Source organism: Genypterus blacodes, unplaced genomic scaffold, assembly GCF_046128005.1.
Source record: "Genypterus blacodes isolate CSIRO-AG114 ecotype Tasmania unplaced genomic scaffold, CSIRO-AGI_Gbla_v1 ptg000092l_1, whole genome shotgun sequence".
In the NCBI taxonomy this organism is placed as follows: Eukaryota; Metazoa; Chordata; class Actinopteri; order Ophidiiformes; family Ophidiidae; genus Genypterus; species Genypterus blacodes.
This window is the reverse complement of record NW_027466896.1, coordinates 92,501-105,000: the sequence shown is the minus strand read 5'-3', so window position 1 is coordinate 105,000 and position 12,500 is coordinate 92,501. Positions and strand designations below refer to the sequence as shown.

Below are 12,500 nucleotides of genomic sequence, written 5' to 3'. Positions count from 1 at the left end.
CTCTCTCTCTCTCTCTTCTCCTCCCTCTCTTCTCTCTACTCTCTCTCTCTTCTCTTCCCTCTCCTCTCTCTCTTCTCTCTCTCCCCTCTACTCTCTCTCCCCTCTCTCCTCTCTCTCTTCTCTCTACTCTCTCTCTCTCCCCTCTCACCTCTCTCTCCCCTCTCTCTCCTCTCTCCCCTCCCCTCTCTCCTCTCTCTACTCTCCCCCTCTCTCCTCTCTCCCCTCTCTCCTCCCTCCTCTCTCCCCTCTCTCCTCTCTCCTCTCTCCTCTCTCTACTCTCTACTCTCTCTCCTCTCTCTCCCCTCACTCTCCCCTCACTCTCTCTTCTCTCCCATCTGTCCTCTCCCTCTCCTCTCTCCTCTCTCCCCTCTCTCTCTCTCCTCTCCCCCTCCTCTCTCTTCCCTCTCCCCTCTCTCCCCTCTCTCCTCTCTCTCTCTCCCCTCTCTCCCCTCTCTCTCCTCTCTCTCCCTTCTCTCCCCTCTCCCCCCTCTCTCCCCTCTCTCCTCTCTCTCTCTCCTCTCTCTCTCTCCCCTATCTCCCCTCTCTCTCCTCTCTCTCCCTTCTCTCCCCTCTCCCCTCTCTCTCCTCTCTCTCCTCCCTCTCCCCTCTCATCTTTAAACCTTTCTGTTGCTTTCTCTCCACACTGGCTCCACTTCCTCACATTGTTCAGTCTTGATTCCCCTTATTTTCCCTCATTCTTCTCCCTCACCTACGCCTCTTTGTCGACTCCGTCTATTTCCTGTCAGAGTGCAGTCAGAGAGCCAGGAATAGGCCGTTCAAAGCGCCAATCACACAGAAGTTTGGCGGCTCAGTGGCCTGTAAATGGGTGTAAAGTGGAGCAGGGTTGACTTCAGGATTGATCGACGGAACATTATAATGCAGGAAGCCGTAGCGGGCATTTCTTCCTCCGTCCTGATCTCCCTCTTTGTTTGCTCTTTCATTTCCTGTTCGCCTCGTTCCTTTTGTTTTCCTCTGTTCTCTTATTCCTCCTCGCACTCTGGTTTGTCTCTGGCATTATAAACTGTGATGTTTCATTTCTTGGCTGAATAGCTTGCGTACACAAGGGCATGTAGAGCCCGTCATTGGATCCCACACTCAAACAAACACACACATATATACACACACATATACACATAAAGCTTTGATTTGGCGTCTCTCTGAGTTAAAGACATTCACAAACCACACACACACACACATAAACACACCAAGATCTAACTAGACGAGGTGATTTAGCTTCTTAGAGTCGATCACAACATATTAACCATCATTCTAAACTGAACTTTATTATTAATACCCTAAAGCTTCATACATTTCATCTCAACTCCTCCAGTTTGCTTCGTGGAGCGACTGTGATAGAAGGACCAAGAGAAAGACGTTTGTTAAGAGGCAAATAAGGCAGCTTTGGAATAAGTCAGTCAGAACAACACCCACACACACACACCTACACACACGCACATGTATGAGCATGCACACACACACACACACACACCCTCCCACCTTGGCAAATGTATGCGGCCAAATCCAACAGACACGTGTACGTTCACACGGCACGTGGAGTTCTTACACAGCCTACGATGAGTTCAAGTGCAGCTCCAGACACACACACACACACGCACACACGGGTCCACGATAGTTTCTACTTGTTCGCAAACACACACTCAGCCCACTGTACACCATTCGTGACGAGCTGTAAAACACTTAAAGTAATGTGGAGTGTGTTGGTGGATTGTGGAGGATGTTCTTTGTTGACTTTCTCCAAAGTGCTGAGCTCATTTACTGAAGCATGTGAGCGTCAGGCTGTTCTTCCTCTGCTCAGCACAGCAGATGTTGCTGTGGACACCTACTGTTTGTATATCTTGGAGACGTCTTCTTTAAGGGGTCACTGCTCTGACTCTTTGTTGACACTGCAAGATGCTCACACTGCATCTGCTTAGTGATTTGCAGAAATAAATAAGACATAAATAAGATAATTGTTACGTAAGTGCGACACCAACTCGCCAAATGAATTAAGTTCAACCTGAGAGATGAGAGATGTCGTTATGTGGCAGCTATTGTTTTCCCTCTTGTACTCTGCTGCCTCCCTTCTGGAGACTTCTTTGATGTGTGGGTGTGTGTGTGTATGGGGGTTTGTGTGTGTGGGTCGGCTTTTCACTTTCTGTGTTTGTGTTCTGCTGATTTGATTCGCAGCAGCCTTCAGACACACCTATTGGTTTGCTGAGTTAGAAATCCATGGTGGATGTTTCTACTGAAAGATCCAAGTGTTTCATTCATCTGAAGCTGAAACTTAATCCTGACATAGGGTTTTTGGAAAGGACTCATCTTAGGCTCAATGATCATCTTAGCCCCCCCCCCCCCACACACACACACACACACACCTCACTATACAGTATATACAGGACCTCAGACCTTTGACTATAACCCTGATCTCTGGTCTCTTACGATGATTTCTCACCCACACACCTACACAGAACACCATTTTAGACCAGTTCAATCAGACAAGGGTGTGTTTCCCTACTTTGTACGGTCCATTTGGTCAGATACAGTATGAACAAAAGAAGGGGAATAGAACCAATTAGACCGTCCAAGACCGAAGGCTTGCTAACAAACTCTTGAGCAATACCTTTGTGTTGTGAAGATGTGAGTCTCAGTATATGGCATTAAACTCATGTCTCTTCAGTAGAGCTGTGGCCTTGATGAGACCTTTCCATGGAGTAGTGCACATACATGATTAAAAAGGAAACAAGACACATCACTAGACGTCTTTGCGGCTAAGAATCCAGTCGATATAACCTCCAATAATAATCATGGCCTTAGGAAGAATCATCACAAGGTTGCACTGCTTTGTCCTTGAACGTTTGCTAACGGCACTGTATGTAAATGGAGCTGGTAAATTATCAATTATAATTCATTATTGATTGACTATATCATATTAATCTAATGAGGGGAATAAAGAAACAGATTGAGATGAGGTGTGTAAACCCATTTTATATTCCTTCCCCAGTGTGTTCAGATTTGTGTAGCTGCTCGGAGACACGAGCAGGACAGGACAGTGAAAATGTGTTTTATGGTAGGAAGTCTGTAAGCTCCATGGAACCTACTGGTCGATGTCAGTTGTAATGGCTTTCTGTCACTTTTGCCATCTGGCGCCTCAGTGGACTTGAAGCTGAAGGTTAGCCGTTGCAAAATAGCCAACAGATGGGAGCCGAGAGAACCACACTCCGGATCTCTTCATTAGTCACAATGCAGCATTCAGCATTCTACTGTACATGTCAGCCTCTCTCCACTGAATGAACAACTCTTTCTTTCTTCTTTATATCTAACTCAAGTCAGTCAAGTTTATTTATTTAGCACAGTGTCACAAACAATATCTCAAAGAGCTTTACAGGCCCACACACACCCACAGCTCCCAACCCAGCCCAAAGCTCTGAATAGACAAGGAACAGTGTCTGAAGCAAAACTGAGGATTCATTTGCGTGGACATACTGTATGTGAGATTGAGATTGAGCCAAGTACAGAACTCTGAGGACCACCAAACCCTACCAAACTGTTGGTCTGGTGTCATTTAACAAGGGAGGCAGTGGCTCAGTGGGTAGAGCTTCCGCTTGGGAACCGGAGGGTTGCCAGTTCGAGCCCCTGCCGAGTGGCCCCTGAGCAAGGCACCGAATCCTCAATTCCTCCCCCCTCTGCGAAGGGTGGTAATGTAATGTAACGTCTGCCAAATGCTCATAATGTAATGTAATGTAACAAGACAAATAGGTCCCAGTAGTTGGGTCAGTAGTTGGGTCAGGCCTAACCAGGAGACCTTGGGAGCTTTCAGGGTGACGAGTTAAATATTATGGTAACAGCACAAACAGGTATAGTTGGATCTGAGCGGGTTAAGACAGTGGCAGCACCAGAGTCAGTCGATTATGACTTCAGTCAGGGAGGTTTCAGTGCTGTGATGTCGTCTTAAACCCGACTGATAAGACTCCATTAAACTGTTATGGGGGAGATCGTCTATCAGCATGTCAGCCACTAAATGTTTGAAGATTGTGAAGTAATAGATGAGAGGTCCTCCTTCTCTCTCTCTCTCCCTCACACAGCTAACAGGGTCATAGAAGTCGTGCTAATAATATGTAACCAGAGTTCAGATGAAGCCTATTCTGTTATCGGTGGCACTTATAATATCAGTTTAAACCCTTTAAATGTAGCAGTTAGGTTAAAGTGCTCTATCTTTGACATTAACTACATATCCACTTATTCTTATTCACCAGGAGGAAACGTATGAAACATTTGCAATCGTTCTCTGCTGTGCTCACATTGGAGCCAGTCGAGTTAAATATCAGAATTTGGTTTTACTGAAGATGAAGCTGAACCGTTCAAATGTATTCGCAGTTTGAACAAAGTTAACCTTGTGTGTGTGTGTGTGTGTGTGTGTGAGCCAATGATTAAAGGTCAATTCACTAAGAAAAAGCATCTTAGGCATAAATCAGTCATGTAGTGCCGGTTTGTATTTTCCATGTTTTTCCAGCCGACTGAATGAATGAATGAATGAATAAATTAATGAATATTTTTTTTGAACTTATCACTAAATAAAATGATCACCAACATAAAAAACGACCCAACTAAAGCCCAAGCTAGGATTTGTAAATAGCCAATAAATAAAGTTTAAAAATGCGTCGAATGAAGTCCTAACCTTACAAATGAAACTCTATCTATAAACATGATACACACTTTATTTATTTACCACACAAACACAAATCTACTTAGCAGGTGGTCCGTATTACAAACAGATCGATCAATCATAAGAAAGCACAGATACTGTAACGCATCACAGCCCATGTTCACTCTCATGTGTCCGGTGTGTTCAAGTTCAAAACAAACACTTTCTCTTCTGCCGTTCTCACCACAGATCGTCTCCCTGCGTATCTATGTGGTGTGTGACTCTCTGAATGTGGTGTTCCTGCGTTAATATCTATAATACCTGTTGTATCTGTGTGTGTGTGTGTGTGTGTGTGTGTGCTTGCTTCCTGTGTGTGTTCATACCACTGTAGGAAGTTGGCAAAGAAGCAGAAGGAGACGGCCAGCAGCTCCACCCAGCAGAGGGAGATGGGTCCCGTCACCACGGCCGATAAGAGCACCACTAAAGTCAGCACGCTGCACAAAGACGACCCCTTCTCCACCTCCAACCAGGACCTCAACGGCTTCAGTGAGTCACACTCCTCTTACGGGTCTCATGTCCAATCTGGGAGAAGTTACCCAGGATGCTGTGCGTCAATCCAGAGACAAGAGAACAGTCCTGCCTCTCTTGACGCTTTCATAAACTAACTTTATTTATTTTGCCCTAGTTGGTTGTTTTAATTTTGCATCATCAATCATTTTGTCAGTTATTTATTTCAATTTGTGGACCAAAGTCTCCACATGTTCCTCCTCCACCAACATCAGCAGCTCGTCTCTGCTTCAGTGGCTTCAATAACTGACTCAGTGCTGCTTCAGTCTGTCTTCAGTCTGTGCTTTTCCTGAGTGTATCTTTGTATTTCTGTGTGTGTGTTCGTGTGTGTGTGTGTGTGTGTGTGGCCTCTCGGAAGGGCCTTTTCCATTCCAAAATGTCACGCTGGCCTTTTGGGAGCACTTGGCCATTGAAAGCCAGGGAGGAGTGGCTGGAGTGGGACTAAGTATCAAACTAATGCCAGTTGTAATTGTCCGTCCTCTGCCTCTAACTGTCCACACTGCCAGCCTGCTATGCTCTAATGTTTGTAGAAATCCAGAGGCTCTCACATGTATAAAGAGGCTGTGGTGTTTGTTTCTCCTTTACACGCATGTAGAGATGAAGGCTCTGGCCTGTAGCGCTGCTAAAGGGGTTGAGTCTCTCCTGTGTTTTCCCAAAGGAGGATTTGGATATATGGCTGCTTGAGCTTTTACAATTTATAACCAATAATAATAGTAATAAGGGAGGATCATTGTAGTTCCCAATTTGTCTGTAGTGTTGGATTTAGAGCAGCACTACCAACTGTGAGGGCCAAAGCTGCTCCATGTAGAGGGAACATACAGGAAACTTGTGAGGAGAACACTGTTGGTTCAAACACACAACAACAACACAGTAATATTGATACAGCAGCACCTTCTTCATCTATTCCTGACATGAAGAACGTATCGATACATACTGCAGATATCGATATGTGGCACAGGCCTGCGGTGATGTCACCACCCGCCTCTTCTCACGAGGGCGTACTGTGTGTGGGAGGCTCACACATCCCCACAGGATCCTGCCTTTACTCAACCCACTGTGTGAGAGATGCTGGTGCAGATCCCTGTGCCAGGCTTCACTCCCACAGACACGCTCAATAGAACAGGGAGGCTCCAAAGGTTCCTCCTGGTCCCCTCATGCTGTAATCCAGGTGATTGCACAGGGAGTGGCTCCCTGGACAGCAGTGACATCAATCATAGTTCACTTTCACACTTGTCAGCAGTTTGATGTTTGATAGACACTGTGATAAGCTGTCAGGTTGATCAGAAGCTGTCTCGCTTGAACGTCTCTCTCTCTATCTGCCCGTCTCTCTGTAGCACTGAATACTGAATTTACATGAGCACAAATTTGCAAACACAAGCTGATAGACACACACACACCGACACACACACACACGCACAGTCACAGATCTGGGTTTGGCCTTAATGAGACACAGGGAAAACGCTGACACTGGGTAAAGGACCCAATAATATTTGTGCAGACGGACCCTTGCAGGGCAAATAACCTTTTTGTGATATTGCATTCTCACGCAGTCACCAGGTATCTTCACAGGACATTGCTGTCAAAGCAGATTTTTATGGTATGCAGCCTCAGTCCGCTCCGTATTAAAGTTGAGCTTCTTTTTGCATTAGCATACGGTGGCTGTGTGCAGGAGACGCAAGGGAGGAAGTGTGTGTGCGTGCATGTGTGTGTGTTCATGGTTTTAGAGTAGGGGAAAAGGACAAGAAGAGGGGAAGGAGAGGACAAGCAGAGAGGAAAAGAGAGCGATTAAAGGATCCATTGTATCTGCAAATACCGAGACACAGCAAAGCAAACAGAATATGAATGAGGATGAGGAAGGATGAAGATAAAGGTGGAGCTACATGGAACAATTTATAAACACAAGAAATCTACTGGGATGCTTTTATGAGAGGAAGAGGAAGAGGAAGAGGGCGTTCAGCGATGGTCACAGATGGTGATGAAGAGCTCACTGAACAATAACAGATTACAAAATTATGCTATTTAGAAAACTTGTTTTATTATGAAAGGTTGTGGCTGCTTTATTTTGAAAGGTTGTAGAGAGGACAGTGAGTTAATGGTACAGGTGACTGTGACAGTTTTTCACTGTAAGATTATATGGAGGATGTTTTAGGTCAAATATAAACTATATACTAAGACAAACACGTGACTAAGTGATTTAGGACAGAGGGTAAGAGTGAAGGAGACAAGGGGGCAGGAGGGGAGAGCTGAGGTGGAGGTGGAGGAAATAAAGTAGAGGATGGAGGTCTTCGGAGGAAGACTCACACCCCCTCGACTCATGAAAACACAATATTAATGTGCGCGCACACACACACACACACACACGCACAAATATACTGTTGGCAATATCAAAACATGCCTGGGTAGTGATTGGCTGCTAACTGTCTACAAATAGATTATGATTGATTTTATGCAACTGCACAGTGCACACACACACACACACACACACACACACACACACTCCCTATCTGCAGCTCCTCCAGATAGCGGTGGTGTCGGCTACCTGTGATATCTGCTGTGGATTATTGAATAGGCTTAGCTAGCATATAATATGTCACACTCAGTCTCCCAGCAATCCCCTAAGGTTTTATCTCAGTGTGTGTGTGTGAGTATATGTGTGTGTGTGTGTGTGTGTGTGTGTGTGTGTGTGTGTGTGTGTGTGTGTGTGTGTGTGAGTGTGTGTGTCTCTCTATCCTACATATAATTTATTTATGGACCCCTAGCAGCCGGTGTGTGTGTGTGTGTGTGAGATATATAAGCAGCAGGACAGTAGCTATCAGTCAGTGTTTGAGAAATGGAGAGCCGGTGTTGAATCAGATCCGTCAGCAGTAATAGATCTGCTCAGCTCTACTCTGCACGCTTCTATCTGCTTCTATTGACCTTATTCCCTCCGGATGCTTCAGGCTGTATTAACTACGTATGGGAGCTGATTATTATACACTCTGCAAGCAGGAGATCCATTCACTTAAATGTTCTTATTTCAGTGTTAGTCTTTGTATGTAGAGAGTGAAAGTTGTGTCCTAACTTCATCTAAAGTAAGAGAGAAGGACAGAAGAGGTGTCTGATCTCCTGTTGTTATCGGTACAGATTGAAGTTTAAAAGAGCCAAGTGACATAAAAGAGAAAGGAGACGAGCCATTCAACCATTTGAATCTACTTTCTATCATTTAAGTCCTGAGTTTGATCTCTGGTCTTGAGTCACACGAGGTAGACGAGCCAGGGACCGTCTGCAGGAGTGAAGGCAGCTCAGGGTATGGAGGAGATTTCACCGTCCTTTGAGAGTTGCTACAACAAAAGCACCTTTCATCTTTAAATGTGTCACAGGGAGACTTTGGGGTCATCAGATCTGACGGGCCAGGCGGTGGACTGAGGACAGGGGGGGGTCTGATGTCTATGATGGAGGCCCAAGGACTCAAGAAAGGATCTCAAACTAACAGGCAGTCAGCTCTTATGCTCCTGTTTATAGGTGCTAGTTTAAAGCAGCGTTCTGTCCCCCGGGGCGGCCTTGGGATCCAGATTCCGCTGACCTACAGGCAGAAATGAAAACCTGCAAAGTCTCAGGAGGACAAACGGACTGAAGAGTTACAGCAGTTGAAGTTAAAGCTACAGGCTTGGTTTGGTATCTGAGGCGCTGACATCTTACATCAGCTTCTGTGAGGAGACTCCTGTCCCCAGCAGGACGACGGCTCCGACTCAGTCAGCTTGTCAAGGCCAGGAGGAGGAGGAGGAGGAGGAGGAGGAGGAGGAGGAGGAGGAGGTCTTCAGAAGTGAGGACAGGAGCCTGTACAACAAGGCAAAGAGCACAGTGACAAAAGACATCAGAGTAGCTAAGAAAAGCTACAATAATGAGCTGAGTCAGCGTGGAAAAGCCTGAAGGACGTCACCAGGTACAGCAGGAACAACCCGGAGCTGAAGACACTGCAGACAGGGGAGAAGACGGTGGACCTCAGAAGGAGCCCTGAGTCCGTCCCGTCATCGTCCATCACAGTCTAGTTTGGTCCCGACACCAAACAGGACAGGAACAGATCACCGCAGACAGACAAGGGGGGCCCAGAGGATCCTCCGTGCCAACTTGCCAACCATCCAGAACTCCATCTCCCTCCATCTCCTCCATTTCCATGCCAGGAAATGAGCACTGGACGCCAAAACAAGCAGCTGAGAGTCCAACGCTCACAGCACAAACACAATTACCCACCACTTGATTCTGATTCTGATTTTGAAAAGGGGAAGGAGATGATGGCTGACTGACTGCTGTGTACAGACACACACACACACACAGTCACGTTGAAGCTGCTTGAGCCTGACACAGATAGCATTCACACACTTTCTATCTGAGTGTTTGAATGTTTCCATATTTATCGAGCGACACCGAGCTCGTCCCTTTCAAACGCACGCTCGTTCAGTCGCTACAGCTGTCGGCCTCCAAAATCCAATATCACTTCCACTGATGGAGCCATTAGTGTTATTGCATTGTTCCACATGGTGTTTAATATAGTTTATTGATCTGCTTTTGTGTATGTTTTCATTGTTAATTGTGTCCTGTAATGATTGATTATTGGATTTTTTTAAAGATGAGGTCACTAACCCCTCCTTCCCCCTTTCTCCCCCCTTTCTCGTCCCTTTTCTGTCATGTTTCCTGGTCTTCATCTCTCTGTTCTCCTCTCCTTCTCTTTTTCTCACTATTTGGCATCTCTCCTCCTCCCTTCGCCTCCACGTCTGTCCCATTATCCTCCTTCCCCTGTCACCGCTCACCTCCTCTCCCCTTCCCCCCCCCCTGGTTCTCACCGTCTTCATCCCTTCCTCTGGATCTCTTTGTGTCTCGTTGTCTTCTCCATCACCTTCCTTTCACCTTTCCCTCTTCTGTGCTCCTCCTCCCTTCTGTCTCCCCCTCCAGCCTCCCCGTCTCCCTGCTCCTTCTCTGTGCAGGGAAGCAAGACGCTGCAGAGCAAATCCCTGCTGAATTCCTACTACTCAGGTGCACAAAGAGACTCACACACACACACACACACATGGATTTTGAAAGCATGTTTTCCTGAAATGGGCTTGAAATGTTTAAGAAAATAATGAAAATTCCTTCCTGTCGTTTAAAATCTGTTCACAGTGTCCAAAGAGCCGGTCCCTGCTACGACCTCTATAGGTAAGAAACACTCCTCTGGTTGTATGTGTGTGTGTGTGTGTGTGTGTGTACACCCGTCCATAAACTTGGAGGCTTTCCAATAAAGAGGAGAGAATGAGGTAATCAGGTGAGCGCTCCAGTCAGTGTGTGTGTGTCTGCATGTGTGTGATGGACTGAGCCAGGATCCTTGGGTCAAGTGTCAATTGACTTAAAGGGATTAAAAGGGCAGAATTTCACACAGTAATGGACACACACACACACACACACTGTGAAAATGGCAGCCTGCTGCCCATTTCCACGCAGCAGAATGAAATGTCAAAACCATTTTCCAGCTCCTTCTATTTTTTCTCTCTTGGTTTTTCTTCCCTCTCTCCTTCTGCGGGCCAGATTGGCCAATTCTTGGCCAAGTAGATTGGCTCCAGCCCCTGCCAGCGTGTGAGGGGTGTGTGTGCGTGTGTGTGTGTGTGTGTGTGTGTGTGTGTGTGTGTGTGTGACACCACTCTCTCCATTTCTCTCTCTCTCACACACGCACACACACACACACACACAAAGTGGCATTAAGTGACTTTTTATGATAGTGTTTCAGCTTTATGTAATGAGTTATCATCTCTCTGCCCCCCCTCCCTCTCCCCCCTCTGATTTCCCCCCCAGCCTCTCTTCCTTTTTGTCCCTCTCTCCTCACTCTTGTCCAATTTGCCTCCTTCTCATCTTTCTGCTGCCTCTTCTCTGTTCTATCAGCCGTCCCTGTTTATTGCTGCTCCCTTTCACTTCCCCTCTCCTCCTCGCAGCATCTTGTCACTTCCTGTCTTCTCCTCCGCCTCGTCCCTTACAGAACAAACCAAAGTGTTGTTTCCCCCTGAAGCTCTGTCGTTAACGAGCCCAATCCCTGTTCAGCCTCCGAGCTCCGACCGGCCAGGAGACACAGGCGGACAAATAGAAAGACAGAAAGTGGATTTGCTGGCACAAACCGGACACAAGCAGCAGCTCAGATACTGAACAACAACTTACATACAGTACATGTTCAAACGTCAACTAACAGACAAGAACATGATGCCAGTACAACTTATCACGCATTTCCTCTGCGTTACTACTAATCATTTGTAATTTCTGCTAAAACAAAACACACAAGACATCTAGTGTTTCATTTCTGCGACTGTTTATGAAGTTTGATAGTTAGTTGTTCCCTGATTGGAGCGTCTCCAGGACCCGTACAGTCGTCTGAGTAAAGCCTGAGTAGAACAGAACAGGAGACTAAACTGAAAAATCTGACGTGAAAATGATCTGATTTGGCTTTTTACACAAAGAAAACAAGAAACAATCTGTTCTGTTTTGTATCACATGGAGGCAAAATGAGTGTTTGGGAACTTCATCCTGTAATGTGGATGTAGCTGTGATGTGTCTCAACCAGGCTGGACACAGGGAAGCAAGAGGTGAGGACGCCAGAGGACAGAACAGAGGGACTGAGGGACGCTGAGGGAAAATGAGTGTTAAAGAAAGTAAATTGTGTGTATGTATTATAGGTGCTGCATTATTGAGTTCATTCTTTGAGTGCGTCTCACATAATAAGTCTCTGGGGAGAGGAAATGAGTCCAGATAGTTTCTGCACGTCCTTCAATATCTAAAATAGATCTGCTGTCTGCTCATCACGGCTCCACGAAGCACAGAGACACTCCAGCAGTCTGTGGACGTGCTGCTGCGATGTTCAGAGGTGTGTGTTCGTTACAAAACACACAGATAAGAGACGGAAATCAAACTTCTGTGCTGCACCACACAGATCAATCAAAGGGACTAATGAGGTATCAGTCATAATTAATCAGATTCAGTAAAATGTGAAGTAAACTGAAGGATTGAAACCATCAATCACTCTTATAGGTGTGATTGTCCATCCATCTCTCCTTCCATCCATCCCTCCATCCATCCATTTAAACATACTGTCCATTCTGTGTGCTTCTCTTTCCTCCTCCCTCCTCCTCTTCATCTCTCCTTCCCGTCTCTCTTCATCTCTGCATCTTTATTCATCATAGAGGGTCAGTGTCAGCTGCTGACCAGACTGAATACTTTATTGACTGAAGTAGTTAATTAGTGGACAGGAGATGCAAAACTTGTGGCCCTCGTCATCGCCATTCACCATCATGGCTGT

The 12,500-nt window shown here is 46.0% G+C and overlaps 1 protein-coding gene across 1 annotated transcript in view; it reads left to right on the top strand.

Annotated features, from left to right (window-relative positions):
* The window catches only part of LOC143007623 (receptor-type tyrosine-protein phosphatase T-like), a gene marked incomplete at its 5' end in the record, with an annotated part of 122,778 nt that overhangs the window by 76,973 nt on the left and 33,305 nt on the right, over positions 1 to 12,500 (top strand). The window contains 3 exons of the mRNA XM_076159032.1: positions 5,034 to 5,188; positions 10,139 to 10,219; positions 10,346 to 10,381. Coding sequence (XP_076015147.1) covers positions 5,034 to 5,188; positions 10,139 to 10,219; positions 10,346 to 10,381 — 272 coding nt within the window. The remainder of the gene's footprint in view (positions 1 to 5,033; positions 5,189 to 10,138; positions 10,220 to 10,345; positions 10,382 to 12,500) is intronic.